Source organism: Fundulus heteroclitus, unplaced genomic scaffold, assembly GCF_011125445.2.
Source record: "Fundulus heteroclitus isolate FHET01 unplaced genomic scaffold, MU-UCD_Fhet_4.1 scaffold_56, whole genome shotgun sequence".
Lineage (NCBI taxonomy): Eukaryota > Metazoa > Chordata > Actinopteri > Cyprinodontiformes > Fundulidae > Fundulus > Fundulus heteroclitus.
The window spans coordinates 1907619-1934271 of NW_023396989.1; the positions used below are offsets into that span (position 1 = coordinate 1907619).

The 26653-nt window shown below is 41.3% G+C and overlaps 2 protein-coding genes across 3 annotated transcripts; both read right to left on the reverse strand.

Moving 5' to 3' along the window:
* Nucleotides 1–1632: 1632 nt before the first annotated feature.
* On the reverse strand, nucleotides 1633–26536 carry LOC118561126 (E3 ubiquitin-protein ligase TRIM21-like). Of its 2 annotated transcripts, XM_036133020.1 has the most exons (3): nucleotides 26464–26536; nucleotides 24634–26276; nucleotides 1633–1963 (listed from the first exon to the last, which is right to left on the reverse strand). In XM_036133020.1, the coding sequence occupies exon 2, from the start codon at nucleotides 26265–26267 to the stop codon at nucleotides 24669–24671; it is 1599 nt and encodes a 532-aa protein (XP_035988913.1). In that variant the 5' UTR covers nucleotides 26268–26276; nucleotides 26464–26536; the 3' UTR covers nucleotides 1633–1963; nucleotides 24634–24668. The 2 variants fall into 2 exon arrangements, with proteins under 2 accessions (XP_035988913.1, XP_035988914.1); XM_036133021.1 differs by lacking the exon at nucleotides 1633–1963 and having other exon boundaries at nucleotides 24419–26269; nucleotides 26464–26533.
* LOC118561092 lies at nucleotides 2029–17519 on the reverse strand. Its single transcript, XM_036132874.1, has 3 exons — nucleotides 17447–17519; nucleotides 15655–17259; nucleotides 2029–3654 (listed from the first exon to the last, which is right to left on the reverse strand). The coding sequence occupies exons 2-3, from the start codon at nucleotides 17248–17250 to the stop codon at nucleotides 2029–2031; spliced, it is 3222 nt and encodes a 1073-aa protein (XP_035988767.1). The 5' UTR covers nucleotides 17251–17259; nucleotides 17447–17519.
* Nucleotides 26537–26653: the final 117 nt, after the last annotated feature.

The following is a 26653-nucleotide window of genomic DNA, read 5'->3' on the forward strand; positions in this document are numbered from 1 at the left end:
TGATAGTAATGACTTTTGTATTTTATATAAGTCCCTCCCTTTCTTGTCTTCATTCCATCTTTTCTGCCATATTTCTAATTCTTTTCTTTTATTATTGCTTTCCCAAATAGAATATATAATGTTATTTCCTTCCCTAACACATTTTTAGCCAGTTTATCTGCCATTTCGTTTTCTTTTACCCCTCATGTGCTGGCACCCAACAAAACTGTATATCCATACCACCCCTGTGCAATTTAAACAAACTGTGATGAATTTCTTATATAAGATCCTTCCTAATGTTTCCTTTAGACTGAATCATTTCAATTACTACCTTTGAATCTGTGCACACCACCACCTTATCTGGTCTGTCCTCCTCCACCCACTTCAAACTGATAATGACTGCAATCATCTCTGCTGTGAAAATTGAAAACCGTTTAGGAATGTCTATTTGAATCTCTGGTATCCCTATTCCTACACTCCCTGTTATGTTCTCTGAGCCAGCTGCGTAAATCTCTGGATAATTATAATAAGTATGTCTAATGTATACATTTGTTTTCACCCCTATTTCATTTCCATTCTTTCTTCTTTTCAATTAGATTCATGTCTGTTTTTATCTTTGAATATAGCAAAAAAAAAAAAGAATTGTACAAACTGGATTACTCTGAGAGAATATTTTATTATCTAGTTCATCTTCTTTAGCCCATTGATTTCCTTTTCACCCAAACCCATTCCTTTGAAACTTAGAGTATTCCCAGAAATTCTGTTCTACCCACAGCTTTGATTTGACTCAGATAATAAACACGTTCTGTCAGGAGTTTTCCCCCGTCCATCCATCCATCCTCTCCCTCTTATCCGGGGTCGGGTCGCGGGGGTAGCAGCTTCAGTAGGGAGGCCCAGACGTCCCTCTCCCCGGCCACTTGGGCCAGCTCCTCAGGAGGAATCCCAAGGCGTTCCCAGCAGAGAGACATAGTCCCTCCAGCGTGTCCTGGGTCTTCCCCTGGGCCTCCTCCCGGTGGGACGTGCCCGGAACACCTCACCAGGGAGGCGTCCAGGAGGCATCCTGACCAGATGCCCGAGCCACCTCAACTGGCTCCTCTGGACGTGGAGGAGCAGCGGCTCTACTCTGAGTCCTCCCCGGATGACTGAGCTCCTCACCCTATCTCTAAGGGAGAGCCCAGCCACACTACGGAGAAAACTCATTTCAGCCGCTTGGATCCGGGATCTCGTTCTTTCGGTCACGACCCAAAGCTCGTGACCATAGATGAGGGTAGGAACGTAGATCGACCGGTAAATCGAGAGCTTGGCCTTTTGGCTCAGCTCTCTCTTCACCACAACGGATCGGTACAGCGCCCGCTTCACAGCAGACGCTGCACCAATCCGCCTGTCCATCTCCCGCTCCATCTTCCCCTCATTCGTGAACAAGACCCCAACAGTTTCCCCCCAGTTCCTAAAAACAGCAACAAAAAGCTGGGGGCGGGTTTTTACCTGAATTACTTAAACCTGGCTTGACATAGTCACACCCACTGAACCTGGTTTGGATCAAGCAGTTTAGCAACAGTATTATTGATAAGCACTAAAATAACACTTTTAGCTTCATGCATCAAATAAAACAATTAAACATGAGAAATTTAGGGTTGAATCATGTCCAAAGTCACAGTTTAATTCAGTTTTATTTACAAAGCACAACGTCAATTCTATCATATCATCCATAAAATTTGGTTAAAAGTTTTCTATCTAAGGAAATCCAGCAGATTTCATGGAGTCTTTGACTTGATCCTAGAATGATCCACAGAAACGTCCACCTGTAGTTTCACTGACTGGGACCTTGACATCAGAGGCGATGCTAGAGTCCATATTATTACGTAATCTACAATTTTAAGTCTGCTCTCACCTTGATTACTAACATGGCTGTATTTACAAAAACCTAAGAGTCACTCAGACTGGAGGTTCTTCACCCACAGGTTCATTATTCATGGAGCTTCATCTGGTTCAGATTCTGGTTCTGATTCTGGTTCTGATTCAGATTCATCAGAGTTAAAATCATCCTGACTAACAGATGATCAGAGGAGCAGAGTTTTTACCTCCATCATTTGGACTGGGACTGAAGAATGGGTAGATCTTCTCAGTGAAGCAGCAGCTGGTAAAGGAGTAGATCAGAGCTGCAGCATCTACATCATAAAAGGAGACCAGACCCTCCTCATAATCCACAAACACCCCCACCTTCTCAGGACCAGGCTGGACATGGAGACGGACTGAAGGTTTAATACAAGCTTTGTACTCATTTCCATTTCTCAGCACAACAGTCCAGAAACCATTCTGAGGCCTCAGAGTGATTCCTCCCTTCCTGTTGATGGACTCTCTGACCACTCCTAAAGTCCACTCAGTTTTTCCTTTAACCTGAACCTCAAAGTAAAATCTGCCTGAAGAGAAACTCTGATGTCCTAAAACACAAACACACTCAGAAAATCTCTCTGGGTTGTCTGGAAGCTTCTTCCCTACATCTCCATGTTTCACCTGTTTTCCATCATCAGACAGGATGAGCCAGGGATGAGCTGTATCAGGATCCAGAGTCACATCCACTGCACACTGCTGGACCCTATTCATCTTAGCCTCCATCTCCTCCTTCATCTTCTCCCTGATCTTCTCCAGCAGCTGAGCAGCAGCTCTCACCACAGTCCCCTCATATGATGGAGTATGAATTCTGATCTCTGTCCAGTTCTTGGTGGGTGGAGCAGCTTTCAGGGAGGAGAAGCTTTGGAGGAGGTGGAGGTGGTCTTCAGACTGTGAGAGCTGCTTCACCTCAGAGCTCCTCTTCATCAGCTCAGAGATTTCCTGCTCCAGATCTTTGATGAAGTCTTCAGCCTGTTTCTCTGCAGTTTTCTGTTTGTCTTGGATCTCCTTGATGAGCTCCTCCAGGCCTCTCTCAGCAGCCTCCTTCAGAGCAGTGAAGACCTGAACACCTTCTGCTTTCTCTCTGTCTGCAGCATCTTTACTGATCTTCACCGACTCTTTGATCTCCTGGATCTTCACTCGTCTGCTCTGGATCATCTTCTGAACTTCAGCCTCGGTCTTCTTCAGCTCTGCCTTCTTTCCTTCAGATTCTTCTCTCAGAGGAACAAACTCGTGGTTCTTGTGGTCTAGAACAGAACAGAGCGAGCAGACACATGTCTGGTCGGTCCTACAGAACAGCTCCAGAGGTTTATCGTGCTGCAGACACATCCTGTCCTCCAGGTTCTTCACAGGCTCCATCAGCTGATGTTTCTTCAGACCTGGAGTGGTCAGATGAGGCTCCAGGTGAGTCTGACAGTAGGAGACCTGACACACCAGGCAGGACTTCAGGGCCTTCAGCTTGGTTCCAGTGCAGACGTCACAGGGAACTTCTCCTGGTTTAGCAGCTGAGCTTCTGCTGCCGGCTTCCTGCTGAGCTTCATGTCTGAACTGAGCAACCATCTCTTTGATGAAGGTGTTGACTCTCAGCTGAGGTCTAGAGGTGAAAAGCTCTTTGCAGAGGGGACACTTGTAGGGAACATTAGCCTCCCAGTGCTGAGTGATGCAGGCTTTGCAGAAGTTGTGTCCACATGGTGTGCTGACTGGATCAGTGAACACATCCAGACAGATGGAGCACAGAAACTGATCCTCAGACCTCAGGTTGCTGCCAGAAGACATTTCTGAACTCTGAGGACAGATCAGGGAAAACAGTTTGTTTAAAATTGTTAAATGTTGTGGTTCACCATCTTTCTTTTACATTTTTCTCTTTATGTCATCTGAGTCCAATAGAAAAGTTCCCAGCTTCCTAGTTGTTGTTAAAGTTGTTAGTAGAAAGTCAGTAAATGTGTTTCCTGCTGAACTCACCAGTATCAGAGTCTGTAGCTGAGAAGAAACAGATGAACTTAGTTGGTCTTCAGAAGAAAACAGGGAGGTTTCTCCTGACGGCAGCTCAGGCTTCACTCTGAGACACTTTCACTTTTATTTCTGCAAAGTGACGTTTTAAACTCAGGACTGATTCACAGGAAGTGAGTCTTTTACTGAGAGCTGATCATGTGCTGCCCTCTGCTGGACAAAAACAGAACCTCACATGGAGGTTTAAGTCTTTCACATAATGACTTTAATCAATAAACCTGAATTATGCACTAATTTACAAATCCAGGTGCAGAAAAAGTATATTTTTACCTCTAAGATCAACTGACCATATCTCAAAATGTTGATATAGCAGAAATATCCTGCTTATACGTGAAGATTTGTGAGAGAGCTTCTACTGTGACTGAGAAAATAATAGTATTTGTGAAATATGTAATTAATTAAGTTTCTGCACATACACCACACAGACGCTTTATCTGACGACTGTTTACTTCCTTTAAGGTCACTCAACCATGGCAATGACTGGTAAGATAACTGTTAAATATAAAAGTACCCAATGAAACCTGATGTCTGGTGCCAGAGATCTCATCAACACTGTCAGAGAGTTTCATGCCATCAAAAATGATTCATGAAGATGTAAACGACTGCTGAGAATCTCCAGATATATCCGTGTTTTGGATGTTATTCTATGACAGATTGTGTTTTTGCTGGTGTGTGTAACACATTTTGTGTGTTAAGAAATCTCTCCAACTTGTTCATCTAGGGTTGAGCCATACCCGGGTGGCTGAAACAGGTCTTAGACAACAATTTTGGAAGATGTCAAATAACTGGCTGCCCACCTGATCAAAAATGAGAGTAAAACGTGTGTCCTCGTAGTCAGAGCTGAAGTGAACCTTGTGGGGGAAATAAGTCCATATTTAGTTCTGGTTAGGCAGTGTTTTACCAGAAAAATGTGCAGGCCTATAGAATTTTTTCAAATTTGTTAAAATTCAGACAGAACTTTTTGCATCGCCAGGATAACAGCTTGTTATGAATACTTCAGAGTGGTAATGTAAAACTCTGTCTCCTTGGAATTCCAATGAATTAAATATGCATATTACAATGTTTACCTCTGATCAATGCTTTTCTCATTTACTGTCAAATCTTAAACCGGGGTAAAAATGGGCCTTCAGAGCCAAGTAGGATTAGGCCAGTACTATTAAATTAACAATCTTCCGCTTCCTCTGCTTCGATTGTTTGTTGACCCCTAGCTCCAGCACTAAATGGGCGAGAGGCTGGTAGCAGAAATATCCTTTCGTTAGCTGAAAATCGGGGCTTGATGATGTCATTTGTGCCAACAACAGCTCCTAAGGAACTCTGAAGAACCAAGAACGGCATTACTTTCCACCTGTTTATTAGTAGTAACAGCAGTAGAAGCCTTATGGAACATTAAAAATTGTGACTTTGTGGGGGGTAATAGATATTCTAGCATAACTTAATGAACCAGAACTGATAGCTGGATATCTGGTATCACAGGAAAACTCTTCAGATTCAGAGTCAAATTACTAGGATCAACATGGCCGATCAAGGAACGAGTCCAGTGATCAAATTCAGAGCGTGGAGTTAGATATTACATTAAGCTAGAGGTTGCTGAAGCTGTAGAAACCAGTTATTGGGAACATAACAGATAATTGTCAGGCATTTTGGATGTCACAGATGTGGCATACAGAGCAATGGACAATTGTTTGGTAAATAAATGGTCAGTTATCTGCGAGCAGCTTGTAAACTTGGATAACCTTGGCCTCCATGCCAACCCACAGTCTGGCTGATATTGCCCGACTGGAAAACAGTTTCTAGTGGCGACATGTGAGGGATGTTCCACTCTGGCAGTGGCGTGTCCCTGCTGATCTATAAGAAGCTAATCTGATTATCATTCAGGGCTCTTTCTCATTCCCTTTTCCCTCGACAATATTATAGGAGCGTCAGCTGAATATCTGTAAACCATTTCTCTCACATGTTAAAACTGACAGTGTTACAGTATAGTTTATGTTTCGAGAGTAATTTCCTACAAAATAAGTATTTAATGTGTGATCGCTTGTTTGGGGGAACAGAACTGGGCTGTATGCAGAGGTGTCCAGGTAGACGAAGTCTTTAAAAACTGGAGTTTCTACCCGCAACCCGGTGGAAACACCAGTTTGTTCTGTGTCTGTAACACCTTCCTAACGGTGCTTTGAGAAGGCTTATTCATGCATTATTTATTTCAATATAGCAATGGCTTATTTTTGCAAGGTACGTTGACAGCAAAGGGGGTTTGAGATTGGGGTGAAGACATGTAAAGGACCACAGGCCAGACTCAAACCCAGGTCCGTTGCATCAAGGACTAAAGCCTCCATACATGGGTTGTGTTCACTATCCCTGCACCATTGGAGCACGCCCAAATGATTTGTTGTTATTATGTTATTGTTAGAATGATTGATCACATGAACCCAAAGATTTCATGAATGCTTGCAGGCAGAGGAAATTATGTGTGCTTGAGGACAGCACTAAGGCCAAATTGTTGGGTTAAATGCATTAATTCTTAAATAATCTTTTGAAGGCATTTGGTTATAGTAAGCTGAAGTGAGCCTTGAAAATGTTGCCTTGCTAGAGACAGTAGCTACTTTTACATGGACAAAGGTAATCGGAATAAACGACCGATCAGAATAGAAATGCGTGATGTAAACGAGCCAATCTGAATATGATGATTGGATTGAGCTCAGTCAGAATGAAATTGTATTCCGAATGAGAGACGTGGTTTATGCCCAGTGATAATCTGATCAACGTGCTTGTAATCACTTGTCAGGCTCAAGTTATTTCCGAATGAGGCAAATTAACCTGAGTGAGCATGTGCGCCCGACGTAAACCTGACATATTTCTAGATTGGCAAGTGCCGAAATATGTCAGGAAGCAAAACTATCAGGGTTCCTAATTCAACCTTTCTGTTCCAAAAGATAAAATATCTCATAATTGTTGCTTACTCAGCAACGATTCAAGCATAATTAGAACCTGGTGCAAGTCCAGCCTGGGCGCTCAGAAGACAAACAAAATCATATTATACTGGCTTGTTTACTATCTTTGTAGTTTAGCAACGATGGAACTTCTTCTTCTGTTTTATTTTAAGGTGAATTTGATACCTGATCAGGCCAGAGTGGTTATTTTCTGAATAAAGCCAGATGCATAGAAACACACATTATGATCAGATACATTAATTGTGTGCCCATATAAACGGTACAATCCGATTATTTAATCCAATTACATTTTAATCCGATCGTGACATTTTATGCATGTAAACATAGCTAGAGACTCTGTAATGGCTGAGAAAGATAATAAACTAATCTGTTGCAATAACAGAATCATCTAAGAGCTGCCCGGCTAGCTCAGTGTGGGTGATCAGCTTTCTGATACAGAGTTTAAGAGTCTCCACTTAACCTTCAGAGAGACTAAAACATTGCAAATGAAAATTATTCTCACTGGAGAAAAAGAAAACTCTTGTCAAGAAACATTAAAAGTCATATGGAAACTCTTTGCTCAGGTAAACTAAATGTAGCCTGTTTATATAGAATGTAAAGCTTTTTATAACATGTTGGGACTTTTCTTTTTTTCCATAACAGTGAATAGTGAAAAATCGAGCGACTTTCTTCTGTGTTATTGGTTATATCCTGTTAAAGTAACAATCTGGAGTTATTGTCTCAAGCACTCCTCCAAGCTGCTTCAAGCCCTGTCTCACAGACAGACAGCTGCTGCCTCGTCCTGTAGTCAGAGCAAAGAGAGCAGAGACGTTAGCCTCTTTTTAATGTTTTAAGTTCTAAAAACAGTTTTAAGAATGAAAAACTTATTAATGCTTTAACGTTTTCTTCTTCTCTGAAACTGTTGCACTAAAACAATTCCCTGAATTTTATTCACACAGTTTCAATCCCGTATTCTTTAATCCTTTTTTCTCTCTCTGCCTCTGATAACTTGTGTTTAGCTAAAAATTTGCTTTATTAATACACTGCCTGCATTATTATTCAGGCAGTGTATTAAAATAAATAAATAATTTAATAACATTAATTTGTAGATTCAAAAAGTTCTTTATATTGAGAAATAAATATGTTAAATTGAAAAATTTAGAGATTTCAATAATAAACTAACATTTATTACTACATAGACACACACAAGTACCGAAAATAGATACTGGCAAGGGGAAAGGAGCTCGGATCAAGTCTAAAACACAACAGGTGAGGAAGGAAAAGGGGGAATGGGCCTCCCATGCCTACAGGATTATTACTACGCTGGTTCAACATGCCACACATGAGACGGAAGGAAATGGAGGGTAGCACTGTGAGGAGTATTCCAGTAATCATCCTCCTGACTGATGGTGAGCTATTAGACTGTCTGTTTTACCCTTAAAAGCATAATTAGAAAATGTAAACTAGAAGAATCATCCAGAATGTTGAGATGGTGAGGCTATGATGCTGATTTTGAACCCAAAAGAATGATGACAGATATTAAAGCTGGTCCTGTAAGGGCCTCACATGCTATAATTCATTTCTCCACCAGGGGTCACTTAGAAGTTCTGAGGCTTTACAAAATGAGCATGGTCTAAAAAAGCTGATTCTACAGATACCTTCAAGTCAGACATCAACTTTGGATTTTTGGAGGTCTTCCTATCAATAATGAAAGCGGGACAGATTAAACGAAGAGAGTTCCAGGTACAGTTGCTTAGTTTGAATATTTCCAAAAACAAATTTACTACTAAAGTTAAAATCATCTAAGGCTTCAGAAACAGAGATAATATTGATATTTCAGCAGCTAGGTTGAATGTTTTTGTTATAAATGTGAAACATGTGCAGTGACAAGCTGGAAAATGTGTTGGTTGACAGATGAAAATAAAAAACTAATTTCTTTATTAACAATTTGAGGGGTTTTCAGGCTCAGATTGGCCGAGAGCAGATTTCCCTGGGAGGGGGGCTTGCCAGTTTTTACTGCCCCCTAGGGGTAGCTTTTTCTGGCGTTTCCCCTGCCCGCACTGAACCTCTCCTGCCTTTGCTCCTGGTGTTGTAAGTTTGGAGTGGTGGATTATTGTCCATCGTAGGGGTGAGTGGAGAAAGGAGTAGGAGGGTATTCAGGGTGGGTCAGAGTAGACGGATTCGACCTTGGTTACTGAACAGGTTTAGCTTACCATAGTCTAATGTAATTTTAAAATAATGTGCGCATAGGTACCTAAAACAGGCCTTACCTAATTAGATGAATCCTAAATTGTGGACAAAAGCTAAATCTTTGATCTTGTGTGTTAAAGCTCTATGAAGCATTCATGTTGATCTGTATTAAAAGTTCCAGCACTACCCGGTTCCAACACGGGAACCCTTTGGGTCCCACTTTACGAGTTTACAGAAATGGTTCCTCTGTGTTTTGTTCACATTTTCAAGTGGTGGGTCATCTTGTTTTGTCTTGATGCTGACGACGCCATCATCAAAAAAAAAAAAAAAAAGAGAGGAATGTTATAAGAATTATTATTCTGAAGTCACTATGGCCTCACACCACTCGGACAGAGGAGGCCTGGAGACCTGATGTCTGTGTATAAGATCCACTGTTTTCTGATTGCAAGGCCAAATGCTGCAGCTGCTGAGGGATACTGATTGTTTACGATAGACTGTCTTTGTTTTAATTGTGTACAACAAAATCTGAAGTGAAATGCATGAAGTCGTGTCTGCAGAACTCATCTGTTTGTTGTCGAAGGTTGTCCGATGCCTCAGTTATAGTCCTTCAATGTCCTTTTCCAGTCCAATGTCTAAATTCAGCAGCCCAACATTCTCCTTCTCATCAAGAGCCCATCCTCCAGTCCTCACGCCTGCAAACAGAATGAATTCTGCCAGCATTTTTTGCCAAAGAAAACGCTCCATAGGTTGAAAAGAAATTACAGCAAAACAGTCACAAACATTTTAACTACAGTGTTCCCTCTAACATGACAAAGATAAAAGAAACAAAAGGATAAAAAATAAATCAAACTTTGTCTCTGACAAAATAAAACTCAAAACTGGATCAGGCTGAAGTCAATGACATCACCTTAAGTCCTTGTCCCAAGGATCAGCCCCCAGGCCAGAACACACAGACCCAGCCTCGCCATAAACATTCAGATGTTTACATCATGGTCAGATTTGTTTTTCATATCTATTGTCTTTCTCAGGTTATACTGTCCCTCTGAGGTTCGCCTCAGCGCAGCTAACTAATAAAATCAGATGATTTCGTAACTGATGACGCGTGTAACGTGGCCTTCTGATATTTTGACGCTTTTCAAAATTTCTCATTAGTTGCATTCAAATTCCAAGCAAAAAATAAATAAAATAAATGAATAGAAAACCCTTAGAAAAGCAATTCATATTTAGTTCCATACAGGTTTGTTCAAAGCACAGTTTTCCCTCATCTATTTAAATAAAAAATCTTGTATATCTAAACTTCTTTCAACTGGACTGGTTTGTGATGAATCATTATTATTGTAAGCAATGAGATCTCAGTAATTTTAAATTCCTTTAGGGCTAAAAAACAAGTGATAGGATCTCAGCCTAAATTTGTAAAACAGTAAACTTAACAAGCTTATGTAAAGCTTATTTCCAATTTCTAACAAAGCTGAAATATTTCCGTTCAAGCCATGTTAATCTCTCCGTGTATCAATTTAATTTGGTCCTGATATTTAATGTTAAAAAAACAAACTTTGTTATTTAAATCTCTCTTTTACTGTACCTCTATTGTTAACATAGTCCATGCTTAAAATGTCATTTGAATTACGGAGCTGCAGTTCTCCCAAAACAAATGAACATTCTGAAACCATGAACATTACTTTTACCCCGAATTAATTCACACAGACGAACGTTTAGTTACATAGATACATACATACGTACGGTTACATACAAACGATGACATTCAGACAGACAAACACATGCAGGCCTGCTTTTTCACCATCTTAAATAGTTTTTCATAATTTTTAAATGTCAACGCCGAAAGATGTTTTCAACGCGTTAAGTTCCCGCTTAGTTTAAAAGGTGGAGAGCGTGCGCTGGTTACGACCCCCCGATGCTTCGTCCACACGCGGTTTTACGCTTCAGTCCCGCAAGGACACAACTCTGTGTCTCGCAGACACTTGGACGCTTACCCATTTTTGAAAGTTATACGTCGCTATTAGCAGTTTAGACCAATTTTATCCACAACGGAAGTGCCTAATCGGTCCCCACGTAAACGCTTCCCCGGTGCAACGCCTTTTTAGTTTCGTTTCCGTTTCCTTGTTTTTATCCATTTTATTCAATTTTCGCTTTTCTTTTTTCTCTTAATTTTATTTTTATTATTTAGTAGCAGTACTGCAATAAAATAAAATAATAGTAATAATAATAACCCCTATGTGAGAAATCTGCATGTTTAATCAAATCATTTCAAATCATTTATGCATGTCATGCGTCTGGGCCCCTACGTTTTTCAGCATGAAATCGAACGTCTCACCCTGGGGCTAGGCTTGACCCTGAAAAACCTCTGCCTTTGACCCATTACACTGACTCTTCTGCATCCAGACTTTTTTTTGTTTGTTTTTATTTATTTTATCCTTTTTTTGCTTTTTATTATTATTTTCTACTTGTCCTTAGCACGATCGACCAACTAAATGAAAGGCCTCACATCCGATGGTCGGCTTTTTGGTATAATGGTCGGGGTCCCCACTTATCAAAGCTGCAAACGTCTTCGCAACAGTCAAGGACTTAAGCATCCCTGCCGCTTTCATCCACAACAGAGGTGGACAGCCTCTTGCACAAACCCAAGACAAGAGGACTTTAATGGACCAGCTGGAAACTGCTCAGCCGGTCACCTGTTCTCCAGGTGAAAATCACTCTGCCACTCCTCCCCCCTTGTGGGAAAGTCCGTATTTCAGCTGAAAACGTATTCTAATTAAATTTTGAATTTTAGTTTAATGTTTAAACCTTAGTTACCGTTCGGTATTGCGAACCCTGTTTTATTTGCCTTAAGGATTAAATATAATTCATTATTTCTACCGGCTTTTACTTTTACTACCTTTTAGGTTTACAGTTTTAAATTTTAAAATTTCTTGAGGTATACTTTAAAATGGGGTTTAAAATTTAAAAGCTTGCAAGCATTTTTGACCAATTGCGTTTGTTTTTAAAAGAGCTGGAAAATAATCCCCTTACCGTCTCATGAAAGAAAGGTTCGGATCTTCGCGCCGACGCCCAGAGACGCTCCGAGACCAGGAGCTCCTCCACGTCCCTTGAAAATCCATTCGGGGTACCAGAGGCCGGATAACCTCTCCAGGTTGGCCAAAGCAGCTCCTGTCCCCGGACTCCCTCGCTCGTCGGTCGGAGATCTTGTTCGTTTACGCCAAATTGTTGTGGGAGTTTTGGGTGGAATATTAAACAATAGTAACTGAGTTCCCATCTTTACTAAATGACGAGACGGTGGTATGACGTTCCAGCACTTTTATTGAGAAACAGAGCAGAGATTCACATAGATGGAAAGTAATCGCACCCCACGGTTCCGCTGCAGTCTCTGTCTGCCCTGTCTCTGTCTGTGTCACTTTTCGGGCTTCCCCTAATACTGCACCGTGGCCTTCCCATGAGACAAAACAAAGACAGTCTATCGTAAACAATCAGTATCCCTCAGCAGCTGCAGCATTTGGCCTTGAAATCAGAAAACAGTGGATCTTATACACAGACATCAGGTCTCCAGGCCTCCTCTGTCCGAGTGGTGTGAGGCCATAGTGACTTCAGAATAATAATTCTTATAACATGTATTTATATTTATAATTCTGACAATTAGAAATATCTTTGCAGTGTGATAATACCAAAAAATAAAAAAAAATAAATTCCATGTTGTAATTACAAAAGGTAACAACGTTAGAAACTAAAAAGGGGATTAAAATCCTTAAATTGAAAGGGTTGAGTTACAGCAACACATTTCAAGGTATAACGGCTCACGATTTAGAGAAAAATGACATTTTCTGAGTCTGTTACATTAACGATACTATTAATGCTGAATTATTCATGATGTTCCTCACAGGTTAAATGTGTAAGTGTTACACAGGGGAAAATATGTTTCTTTTGTATTTATTTTCAGTTGTTTGTTGTGTTTTGCATGCTTGGATTGTTTTGGTTTTTCTGCTTTCCCCTTTAACAACCCAAACACAATGGGCTGAGGCTGGTTGACTGAGGAGCTCACTAATTGCACAGCTGCGCCCAGGTGTCAGCAGAGGCTTATAAAAGGAGCTTGAAGAGAAGGGCAAGGGAAGCTGACCCTGCAGGAGAACGACACACTGCCGAGCAAAGGAGCAGGTGGGATCTGCATGCCAGAACAGACGGCCTAGTACAGAGGATCAGGGCAGAGGGAGCCTCTGCCCGCGCCTCTGGGGATCGAAGAAGGTGTGCTGCAGACGGGTGGCCTCCACCAGAGGCATCATTTCTAAGCGGAGCTCAACCCCTGGTCCTAGTTGGTGACTTTTAAGACAATTGGTGAATTGCTGTTTTTAAAGGAAGAAGAAAAGGACTCTTTTATGGTGCCACTATTGCTGTGACTGTCCTTCTGTGGAATAAATCATCTTGAACTGGACTGTTTCACTGGTTGGGTTCTTGAGTTGTTTGCTCCCCCTTGTGATCAAGACAGAGCGTGGGGCCATATTGGCCACATAAGCCCCTAACTCACCAGTTTATTCAGGTAAACATTGAAAAGCCAGAATCATCAATCTGTCAACTTCTGTTTTCCACCAGGCAGGTTCAGCTTTGCAAGGCCTTCTTGGTGGGCGTAACTCTTCCCTGGGAGCTTCTCTGTTATCAATCAATCAATCAATCAATCAATCAATTTTATTTGTCAACTGCAATTTGCATTGCAATCGAAAGTTCTGTTCCAGTACAACCGTCCATCACATACACTTAAACATTTTGGGGGGAACGATTGACTGAGGCCTTGCGTTACCAAAGAACGCAGCCAGTCGGCCGCTGCTACATCAGCGCAGCCGTTAGGAGCGTTCCTGCAAACTGCCTCAGACCTCGCTTTAAACGGTGCCCACAGGCGCTGCACTTGAGAATCTGTTGAAGAAAGATTTACATTGGGAAAGTGGAGGGAGATAAAAAAGACAGGTGCTTCACAATTTATGTTCCCACATATAATGTGAAGCATCCGACAAAAAACCTCATTTGCACAGATAATTACGAGACACATATATGCAGAAAGGTAAACATTTGAATGCTGGTCGGGTGAAGTTTCGTCTGTATATGTGAGCATCTGTATGTGTGTCTGAGTGAAAGTTTTTGTTTCTGTGGGGCTCTCCAGAGGCCATTTGTTCTTGGTCTTATCTGGCAGCCAACAGTTCAGAGAGACTTAGCACAAATGTCATATCATATCTTTGTTACTTCTTCTCTTCTATGTTTTCCTCCTAACTTCTATGATAGTAATGACTTTTGTATTTTATATAAGTCCCTCCCTTTCTTGTCTTCATTCCAGCTTTTCTGCCATATTTCTAATTCTTTTCTTTTATTATTGCTTTATCCTCACTTTTCCCAAATAGAATATATAATGTTATTTCCTTCCCTAACACATTTTTATCCAGTTTATCTGCCATTTCGTTTCCTTTTACCCCTCATGTGCTGGCACCCAACAAAACCCTGTGCAATTTAAACAAACTGTGATGAATTTCTTATATAAGATCCTTCCTAATGTTTCCTTTAGACTAAATAATTTCAATTACTGCCTTTGAATCTGTGCACACCGCCACCTTATCTGGTCTGACCTCCTCCACCCACTGCAAACTGATAATGACTGCAATCATCTCTGCTGTGAAAATTGAAAACCGTTTAGTTTAGAATGTAAATTTGAATCTCTGGTATCCCTATTCCTACACTCCCTGTTATGTTCTCTGAGCCATCTGTGTAAATCTCTGGATAATTATAATAAGTATGTCTAATGTATACACTTGTTTTCACCCCTATTTCATTTCATTTCCATTCTTTCTTCTTTTCAATTAGATTCATGTCTGCTTTTATCTTTGAATATAGCCAAAAAGGAATTGTACTAACTGGATTACTCTGAGAAAATATTTCATTATCTAGTTCATCTTCTTTAGCCCATTGATTTCCGTTTCACCCAAACACATTCCTTTGAAACTTAGAGTATTCCCAGAAATTCCTTCTACCCACAGCTTTGATTTGACTCACATAATAAACACGTTCTGTCAGGAGTTTTCCCCCAGTGCCTAAAAACAGCAACAAAAAAGCTGGGGGTGGGTTTTTACCTGAATTACTTAAACCTGGCTTGACATAGTCACACCCACTGAACCTGGTTTGGATCAAGCAGTTTAGCAACAGTATTATTGATAAGCACTAAAATAACAGCTTCTCATCTTTTAGCTTCATGCATCCAATAAAACAATTAACATGAGAAATCTAGGATTGAATCATGTCCAAAGTCACAGTTCAATTCAGTTTTATTTACAAAGCACAACATCAATTCTATCATATCATCCAGAAAATTTGGTTAATGGTTTTCTATCTAAGGAAATCCAGCAGATTTCATGGAGTCTTTGACTTGATCCAAGAATGATCCACAGAAACGTCCACCTGTAGTTTCACTGACTGGGACCTTAACATCAGAGGCGATGCTACAGTCCACATTATTACGTAATCTACAATTTTAAGTCTGCTCTCACCTTGATTACTAACATGGCTGTATTTACAAAAACCTAAGAGTCACTCAGACTGGAGGTTCTTCACCCACAGGTTCATTATTCATGGAGCTTCATCTGGTTCAGATTCATCAGAGTTAAAATCATCCTGATTAACAGATGATCAGAGGAGCAGAGTTTTTACCTCCATCATTATTACAGGGACAGAAGTATGGGTAGAGCTTCTCGGTGAAGCAGCAGCTGGTAAAGGAGTAGATCAGAGCTGCAGCATCTACATCATAAAAGGAGACCAGACCCTCCTCATAATCCACAAACACCCCCACCTTCTCAGGACCAGGCTGGAGATGGAGACGGACTGAAGGTTTATCAAGAGCTTTGTACTCATTTCTATTTCTCAACCAAACGGTCCAGAAACCTTTCTGAGGACTCAGAGTGATGTCTCCCTTCCTGTTGATGGACTCTCTGGCCACTCCTAAATCCCACTCAGTTTTTCCTTTAACCTGAACCTCAAAGTAAAATCTGCCTGAAGAGAAACTCTGATGTCCTAAAACACAAATAGATGGAGTAAATCTCTCTGGGTTGTCTGGAAGCTCCTTCCTCACATCTCCATGTTTCACCTGTTTTCCATCATCAGACAGGATTAGTTTAGGATGAGCTGTATCAGGATCCAGAGTCACATCCACTGCATACTGCTGGACCCTCTTCAGCTCCATCTTCTCCTTCATCTTCTCCAGCAGCTGAGCAGCAGCTCTCACCACAGTCCCCTCATATGATGGAGGATGAACTCTGACCTCTGTCCAGTTCTTGGTGGGTGGAGCAGCTTTCAGGGAGGAGAAGCTTTGGAGGAGGTGGAGGTGGTCTTCAGACTGTGAGAGCTGCTTCGCCTCAGAGCTCCTCTTCATCAGCTCAGAGATTTCCTGCTCCAGATCTTTGATGAAGTCTTCAGCCTGTTTCTCTGCAGTTTTCTGTTTGTCTTGGATCTCCTTGATGAGCTCCTCCAGGCCTCTCTCAGCAGCCTCCTTCAGAGCAGTGAAGACCTGAACACCTTCTGCTTTCTCTCTGTCTGCAGCATCTTTACTGATCTTCACCGACTCTTTGATCTCCTGGATCTTCACTCGTCTGCTCTGGATCATCTTCTGAACTTCAGCCTCGGTCTTCTTCAGCTCTGCCTTCTTTCCTTCAGATTCTTCTCTCAGAGGAACAAACTTGTGGTTCTTGTGGTCTAGAACAGGACAGAGAGAGCAGACACATGTCTGGTCGGTCCTACAGAACAGCTCCAGAGGTTTATCGTGCTGCAGACACATCCTGTCCTCCAGGTTCTCCACAGGCTCCATCAGCTGATGTTTCTTCAGACGTGGAGTGGTCAGATGAGGCTCCAGGTGAGTCTGACAGTAGGAGAGCAGACACACCAGGCAGGACTTCAGGGCCTTCAGCTTGGTTCCAGTGCAGACGTCACAGGGAACTTCTCCTGGTTTAGCAGCTGAGCTGCTGCTGCTGGCTTCCTGCTGGGCTTCATGTCTGAACTGAGCAACCATCTCTCTGATCAAGGTGTTGATTTCCACCTCAGGTCTCATCTTGAACACCTTCTTACATACAGGACACTGACATCTTTCATTTTCCTCCCAGTGCTGAGTGATGCAGGCTTTGCAGAAGTTGTGTCCACATGGTGTGCTGACTGGATCAGTGAACACATCCAGACAGATGGAGCACAGAAACTGATCCTCAGACCTCAGGTTGCTGCCAGAAGACATTTCTGAACTCTGAGGACAGATCATGGAGAACAAGTTAAAACAGTTTGTTTAAAATGTTTAAATGCTGTGGTTCATCATCTTTCTTTTACATTGTTCTCTGTATGTCACCTGAGTCCAATAGAAAAGTTCCCAGCTTCCTAGTTGTTGTTAAAGTTGTTAGTAGAAAGTCAGTAAATGTGTTTCCTGCTGAACTCACCAGTATCAGAGTCTGTAGCTGAGAAGAAACAGATGAACTTAGTTGGTCTTCAGAAGAAAACAGGGAGGTTTCTCCTGACAGCAGCTCAGGCTTCACTCTGAGACACTTTCACTTTTATTTCTGCAAAGTCACGTTTTAAACTCAGGACTGATTCACAGGAAGTGGGTCTTTTACTGAGAGCTGATCATGTGCTGCCCTCTGCTGGACAAAAACAGAACCTCACATGGAGGTTTAAGTCTTTCACATAAAGACTTTAATCAATAAACCTGAATTATGCACTAATTTACAAATCCAGGTGCAGAAAAAGTATATTTTTACCTCTAAGATCAACTAACCATATCTCAAAATGTTGATATAGCAGAAATATCCTGCTTATACGTGCAGAGTTGTGAGAGAGCTTCTACTGTGACTGAGAAAATAATAGTACTTGTGAAATATGTAATTATTTAAGTTTCTGCACATACACCACACAGACGCTTTACCTGATGGTGGCCTGAAACGCTCACATGTCAAGGCGACTGTTTACTTCCTTTAAGGTCACTCCAGCATGGCAATGACTGGTAAGATAACTGTTAAATATAAAAGTACCCAATGAAACCTGATGTCTGGTGCCAGAGATCTCATCAACAATGTCAGAAAGTTTCATGCCATCAAGAATGATTCATGAAGATGTAAACAACTGCTGAGAATCTCCAGATATATCCGTGTTTTGGATGTTATTCTATGACAGATTGTGTTTTTGCTGGTGTGTGTAAGACATTTTGTGTGTTAAGAAATCTCTCCAACTTGTTCATCTAGGGTTGAGCCATACTCGGGTTGCTGAAACAGGTCTTAGACAACAATTTTGGAAGATGTCAAATAACTGGCAGTCCACCTGATCAAAAATGAGAGTAAAACGTGTGTCCTCGTAGTCAGAGCTGAAGTGAACCTTGTGGGGGAAATAAGTCCATATTTAGTTCTGGTTAGGCAGTGTTTTACCAGAAAAATGTGCAGGCATATAGAATTTTTTCAAATTTGTTAAAATTCAGACAGAACGTTTTGCATCGCCAGGATAACAGCTTGTAATGAATACTTCAGAGTGGTAATGTAAAACTCTGTCTCCTTAGAATTCCAATAAATTAAATATGCATATTACAATGTTTACCTCTGATCAATGCTTTTCTCATTTACTGTCAAATCTTAAACCGGGGTAAAAATGGGCCTTCAGAGCCAAGTAGGATTAGGCCAGTACTATTAAATTAACAATCTTCCGCTTCCTCTGCTTCGATTGTTTGTTGACCCCTAGCTCCAGCACTAAATGGGCGAGAGGCTGGTAGCAGAAATATCCTTTCGTTAGCTGAAAATCGGGGCTTGATGATGTCATTTGTGCCAACAACAGCTCCTAAGGAACTCTGAAGAACCAAGAACGGCATTACTTTCCACCTGTTTATTAGTAGTAACAGCAGTAGAAGCCTTATGGAACATTAAAAATTGTGACTTTGTGGGGGTAATAGATATTCTAGCATAACTTAATGAACCAGAACTGATAGCTGGATATCTGGTATCACAGGAAAACTCTTCAGATTCAGAGTCAAATTACTAGGATCAACATGGCCGATCAAGGAACGAGTCCAGTGATCAAATTCAGAGCGTGGAGTTAGATATTACATTAAGCTAGAGGTTGCTGAAGCTGTAGAAACCAGTTATTGGGAACATAACAGATAATTGTCAGGCATTTTGGATGTCACAGATGTGGCATACAGAGCAATGGACAATTGTTTGGTAAATAAATGGTCAGTTATCTGCGAGCAGCTTGTAAACTTGGATAACCTTGGCCTCCATGCCAACCCACAGTCTGGCTGATATTGCCCGACTGGAAAACAGTTTCTAGTGGCGACATGTGAGGGATGTTCCACTCTGGCAGTGGCGTGTCCCTGCTGATCTATAAGAAGCTAATCTGATTATCATTCAGGGCTCTTTCTCATTCCCTTTTCCCTCGACAATATTATAGGAGCGTCAGCTGAATATCTGTAAACCATTTCTCTCACATGTTAAAACTGACAGTGTTACAGTATAGTTTATGTTTCGAGAGTAATTTCCTACAAAATAAGTATTTAATGTGTGATCGCTTGTTTGGGGGAACAGAACTGGGCTGTATGCAGAGGTGTCCAGGTAGACGAAGTCTTTAAAAACTGGAGTTTCTACCCGCAACCCGGTGGAAACACCAGTTTGTTCTGTGTCTGTAACACCTTCCTAACGGTGCTTTGAGAAGGCTTATTCATGCATTATTTATTTCAATATAGCAATGGCTTATTTTTGCAAGGTACGTTGACAGCAAAGGGGGTTTGAGATTGGGGTGAAGACATGTAAAGGACCACAGGCCAGACTCAAACCCAGGTCCGTTGCATCAAGGACTAAAGCCTCCATACATGGGTTGTGTTCACTATCCCTGCACCATTGGAGCACGCCCAAATGATTTGTTGTTATTATGTTATTGTTAGAATGATTGATCACATGAACCCAAAGATTTCATGAATGCTTGCAGGCAGAGGAAATTATGTGTGCTTGAGGACAGCACTAAGGCCAAATTGTTGGGTTAAATGCATTAATTCTTAAATAATCTTTTGAAGGCATTTGGTTATAGTAAGCTGAAGTGAGCCTTGAAAATGTTGCCTTGCTAGAGACAGTAGCTACTTTTACATGGACAAAGGTAATCGGAATAAACGACCGATCAGAATAGAAATGCGTGATGTAAACGAGCCAATCTGAATATGATGATTGGATTGAGCTCAGTCAGAATGAAATTGTATTCCGAATGAGAGACGTGGTTTATGCCCAGTGATAATCTGATCAACGTGCTTGTAATCACTTGTCAGGCTCAAGTTATTTCCGAATGAGGCAAATTAACCTGAGTGAGCATGTGCGCCCGACGTAAACCTGACATATTTCTAGATTGGCAAGTGCCGAAATATGTCAGGAAGCAAAACTATCAGGGTTCCTAATTCAACCTTTCTGTTCCAAAAGATAAAATATCTCATAATTGTTGCTTACTCAGCAACGATTCAAGCATAATTAGAACCTGGTGCAAGTCCAGCCTGGGCGCTCAGAAGACAAACAAAATCATATTATACTGGCTTGTTTACTATCTTTGTAGTTTAGCAACGATGGAACTTCTTCTTCTGTTTTATTTTAAGGTGAATTTGATACCTGATCAGGCCAGAGTGGTTATTTTCTGAATAAAGCCAGATGCATAGAAACACACATTATGATCAGATACATTAATTGTGTGCCCATATAAACGGTACAATCCGATTATTTAATCCAATTACATTTTAATCCGATCGTGACATTTTATGCATGTAAACATAGCTAGAGACTCTGTAATGGCTGAGAAAGATAATAAACTAATCTGTTGCAATAACAGAATCATCTAAGAGCTGCCCGGCTAGCTCAGTGTGGGTGATCAGCTTTCTGATACAGAGTTTAAGAGTCTCCACTTAACCTTCAGAGAGACTAAAACATTGCAAATGAAAATTATTCTCACTGGAGAAAAAGAAAACTCTTGTCAAGAAACATTAAAAGTCATATGGAAACTCTTTGCTCAGGTAAACTAAATGTAGCCTGTTTATATAGAATGTAAAGCTTTTTATAACATGTTGGGACTTTTCTTTTTTTCCATAACAGTGAATAGTGAAAAATCGAGCGACTTTCTTCTGTGTTATTGGTTATATCCTGTTAAAGTAACAATCTGGAGTTATTGTCTCAAGCACTCCTCCAAGCTGCTTCAAGCCCTGTCTCACAGACAGACAGCTGCTGCCTCGTCCTGTAGTCAGAGCAAAGAGAGCAGAGACGTTAGCCTCTTTTTAATGTTTTAAGTTCTAAAAACAGTTTTAAGAATGAAAAACTTATTAATGCTTTAACGTTTTCTTCTTCTCTGAAACTGTTGCACTAAAACAATTCCCTGAATTTTATTCACACAGTTTCAATCCCGTATTCTTTAATCCTTTTTTCTCTCTCTGCCTCTGATAACTTGTGTTTAGCTAAAAATTTGCTTTATTAATACACTGCCTGCATTATTATTCAGGCAGTGTATTAAAATAAATAAATAATTTAATAACATTAATTTGTAGATTCAAAAAGTTCTTTATATTGAGAAATAAATATGTTAAATTGAAAAATTTAGAGATTTCAATAATAAACTAACATTTATTACTACATAGACACACACAAGTACCGAAAATAGATACTGGCAAGGGGAAAGGAGCTCGGATCAAGTCTAAAACACACAGGTTGAGGAAGGAAAAAGGGGGGAATGGGCCTCCCATGCCTACAGGAGTTATTACTACGCTGGGTTTCAACATGCCACACATGAGACGGAAGGAAATGGAGGGGTAGCACTGTGAGGAGTAGTCCAGTAATCATCCTCCTGACTGATGGGGAGCTATTAGACTGTCCTGTTTTACCCTTAAAAGCATAATTAGAAAATGTAAACTAGAAGAATCATATGTTTTTTTGTATTTATTTTCAGTTGTTTGTTGTGTTTTGCATGCTTGGATTGTTTTGTTTTTTCTGCTTTCCCCTTTAACAACCCCAAACACAATGGGCTGAGGCTGGTTGACTGAGGAGCTCACTAATTGCACAGCTGCGCCCAGGTGTCAGCAGAGGCTTATATAAAGGAGCTTGAAGAGAAGGGCAAGGGAAGCTGACCCTGCAGGAGAACGACACACTGCCGAGCAAAGGAGACAGGTGGGATCTGCATGCCAGAACAGACGGCCTAGTACAGAGGATCAGGGCAGAGGGAGCCTCTGCCCGCGCCTCTGGGGATCGAAGAAGGTGTGCTGCAGACGGGTGGCCTCCACCAGAGGCATCATTTCTAAGCGGAGCTCAAACCCCTGGTCCTAGTTGGTGACTTTTAAGACAATTGGTGAATTGCTGTTTTTAAAGGAAGAAGAAAAGGACTCTTTTATGGTGCCACTATTGCTGTGACTGTCCTTCTGTGGAATAAATCATCTTGAACTGGACTGTTTCACTGGTTGGGTTCTTGAGTTGTTTGCTCCCCCTTGTGATCAAGACAGAGCGTGGGGCCATATTGGCCACATAAGCCCCTAACTCACCAGTTTATTCAGGTAAACATTGAAAAGCCAGAATCATCAATCTGTCAACTTCTGTTTTCCCACCAGGCAGGTTCAGCTTTGCAAGGCCTTCTTGGTGGGCGTAACTCTTCCCTGGGAGCTTCTCTGTTATCAATCAATCAATCAATCAATCAATCAATTTTATTTGTCAACTGCAATTTGCATTGCAATCGAAAGTTCTGTTCCAGTACAACCGTCCATCACATACACTTAAACATTTTGGGGGAACGATTGACTGAGGCCTTGCGTTACCAAAGAACGCAGCCAGTCGGCCGCTGCTACATCAGCGCAGCCGTTAGGAGCGTTCCTGCAAACTGCCTCAGACCTCGCTTTAAACGGTGCCCACAGGCGCTGCACTTGAGAATCTGTTGAAGAAAGATTTACATTGGGAAAGTGGAGGGAGATAAAAAAGACAGGTGCTTCACAATTTATGTTCCCACATATAATGTGAAGCATCCGACAAAAAACCTCATTTGCACAGATAATTACGAGACACATATATGCAGAAAGGTAAACATTTGAATGCTGGTCGGGTGAAGTTTCGTCTGTATATGTGAGCATCTGTATGTGTGTCTGAGTGAAAGTTTTTGTTTCTGTGGGGCTCTCCAGAGGCCATTTGTTCTTGGTCTTATCTGGCAGCCAACAGTTCAGAGAGACTTAGCACAAATGTCATATCATATCTTTGTTACTTCTTCTCTTCTATGTTTTTCCTCCTAACTTCTATGATAGTAATGACTTTTGTATTTTATATAAGTCCCTCCCTTTCTTGTCTTCCTTCCAGCTTTTCTGCCATATTTCTAATTCTTTTCTTTTATTATTGCTTTATCCTCACTTTTCCCAAATAGAATATATAATGTTATTTCCTTCCCTAACACATTTTTATCCAGTTTATCTGCCATTTCGTTTCCTTTTACCCCTCATGTGCTGGCACCCAACAAAACCCTGTGCAATTTAAACAAACTGTGATGAATTTCTTATATAAGATCCTTCCTAATGTTTCCTTTAGACTAAATAATTTCAATTACTGCCTTGAATCTGTGCACACCGCCACCTTATCTGGTCTGACCTCCTCCACCCACTGCAAACTGATAATGACTGCAATCATCTCTGCTGTGAAAATTGAAAACCGTTTAGTTTAGAATGTAAATTTGAATCTCTGGTATCCCTATTCCTACACTCCCTGTTATGTTCTCTGAGCCATCTGTGTAAATCTCTGGATAATTATAATAAGTATGTCTAATGTATACACTTGTTTTCACCCCTATTTCATTTCATTTCCATTCTTTCTTCTTTTCAATTAGATTCATGTCTGCTTTTATCTTTGAATATAGCCAAAAAGGAATTGTACTAACTGGATTACTCTGAGAAAATATTTCATTATCTAGTTCATCTTCTTTAGCCCATTGATTTCCGTTTCACCCAAACACATTCCTTTGAAACTTAGAGTATTCCCAGAAATTCCTTCTACCCACAGCTTTGATTTGACTCACATAATAAACACGTTCTGTCAGGAGTTTTCCCCCCAGTGCCTAAAAACAGCAACAAAAAAGCTGGGGGTGGGTTTTTACCTGAATTACTTAAACCTGGCTTGACATAGTCACACCCACTGAACCTGGTTTGGATCAAGCAGTTTAGCAACAGTATTATTGATAAGCACTAAAATAACAGCTTCTCATCTTTTAGCTTCATGCATCCAATAAAACAATTAACATGAGAAATCTAGGATTGAATCATGTCCAAAGTCACAGTTCAATTCAGTTTTATTTACAAAGCACAACATCAATTCTATCATATCATCCAGAAAATTTGGTTAATGGTTTTCTATCTAAGGAAATCCAGCAGATTTCATGGAGTCCTTTGACTTGATCCAAGAATGATCCACAGAAACGTCCACCTGTAGTTTCACTGACTGGGACCTTAACATCAGAGGCGATGCTACAGTCCACATTATTACGTAATCTACAATTTTAAGTCTGCTCTCACCTTGATTACTAACATGGCTGTATTTACAAAAACCTAAGAGTCACTCAGACTGGAGGTTCTTCACCCACAGGTTCATTATTCATGGAGCTTCATCTGGTTCAGATTCATCAGAGTTAAAATCATCCTGATTAACAGATGATCAGAGGAGCAGAGTTTTTACCTCCATCATTATTACAGGGACAGAAGTATGGGTAGAGCTTCTCGGTGAAGCAGCAGCTGGTAAAGGAGTAGATCAGAGCTGCAGCATCTACATCATAAAAGGAGACCAGACCCTCCTCATAATCCACAAACACCCCCACCTTCTCAGGACCAGGCTGGAGATGGAGACGGACTGAAGGTTTATCAAGAGCTTTGTACTCATTTCTATTTCTCAACCAAACGGTCCAGAAACCTTTCTGAGGACTCAGAGTGATGTCTCCCTTCCTGTTGATGGACTCTCTGGCCACTCCTAAATCCCACTCAGTTTTTCCTTTAACCTGAACCTCAAAGTAAAATCTGCCTGAAGAGAAACTCTGATGTCCTAAAACACAAATAGATGGAGTAAATCTCTCTGGGTTGTCTGGAAGCTCCTTCCTCACATCTCCATGTTTCACCTGTTTTCCATCATCAGACAGGATTAGTTTAGGATGAGCTGTATCAGGATCCAGAGTCACATCCACTGCATACTGCTGGACCCTCTTCAGCTCCATCTTCTCCTTCATCTTCTCCAGCAGCTGAGCAGCAGCTCTCACCACAGTCCCCTCATATGATGGAGGATGAACTCTGACCTCTGTCCAGTTCTTGGTGGGTGGAGCAGCTTTCAGGGAGGAGAAGCTTTGGAGGAGGTGGAGGTGGTCTTCAGACTGTGAGAGCTGCTTCGCCTCAGAGCTCCTCTTCATCAGCTCAGAGATTTCCTGCTCCAGATCTTTGATGAAGTCTTCAGCCTGTTTCTCTGCAGTTTTCTGTTTGTCTTGGATCTCCTTGATGAGCTCCTCCAGGCCTCTCTCAGCAGCCTCCTTCAGAGCAGTGAAGACCTGAACACCTTCTGCTTTCTCTCTGTCTGCAGCATCTTTACTGATCTTCACCGACTCTTTGATCTCCTGGATCTTCACTCGTCTGCTCTGGATCATCTTCTGAACTTCAGCCTCGGTCTTCTTCAGCTCTGCCTTCTTTCCTTCAGATTCTTCTCTCAGAGGAACAAACTCGTGGTTCTTGTGGTCTAGAACAGGACAGACTAAGCAGACGCATGTCTGGTCGGTCCTACAGAACAGCTCCAGAGGTTTATCGTGCTGCAGACACATCCTGTCCTCCAGGTTCTCCACAGGCTCCATCAGCTGATGTTTCTTCAGACGTGGAGTGGTCAGATGAGGCTCCAGGTGAGTCTGACAGTAGGAGAGCAGACACACCAGGCAGGACTTCAGGGCCTTCAGCTTGGTTCCAGTGCAGACGTCACAGGGAACTTCTCCTGGTTTAGCAGCTGAGCTGCTGCTGCTGGCTTCCTGCTGGGCTTCATGTCTGAACTGAGCAACCATCTCTCTGATCAAGGTGTTGATTTCCACCTCAGGTCTCATCTTGAACACCTTCTTACATACAGGACACTGACATCTTTCATTTTCCTCCCAGTGCTGAGTGATGCAGGCTTTGCAGAAGTTGTGTCCACATGGTGTGCTGACTGGATCAGTGAACACATCCAGACAGATGGAGCACAGAAACTGATCCTCAGACCTCAGGTTGCTGCCAGAAGACATTTCTGAACTCTGAGGACAGATCATGGAGAACAAGTTAAAACAGTTTGTTTAAAATGTTTAAATGCTGTGGTTCATCATCTTTCTTTTACATTGTTCTCTGTATGTCACCTGAGTCCAATAGAAAAGTTCCCAGCTTCCTAGTTGTTGTTAAAGTTGTTAGTAGAAAGTCAGTAAATGTGTTTCCTGCTGAACTCACCAGTATCAGAGTCTGTAGCTGAGAAGAAACAGATGAACTTAGTTGGTCTTCAGAAGAAAACAGGGAGGTTTCTCCTGACAGCAGCTCAGGCTTCACTCTGAGACACTTTCACTTTTATTTCTGCAAAGTCACGTTTTAAACTCAGGACTGATTCACAGGAAGTGGGTCTTTTACTGAGAGCTGATCATGT

Excerpts from the sequence above, each read along its gene's own strand:
- LOC118561092 (XM_036132874.1), bottom strand. The coding sequence starts at position 17,250 with ATGTCTTCTGGCAGCAACCTGAGGTCTGAGGATCAGTTTCTGTGCTCC. Across the intron at positions 3,655-15,654 it reads CTGCTCCTCTGATCATCTGT|AGTTCAGAAATGTCTTCTGG; the intron begins TAATCAGGATGA and ends ATCTGTCCTCAG.
- LOC118561126 (XM_036133020.1), bottom strand. The coding sequence starts at position 26,267 with ATGTCTTCTGGCAGCAACCTGAGGTCTGAGGATCAGTTTCTGTGCTCC.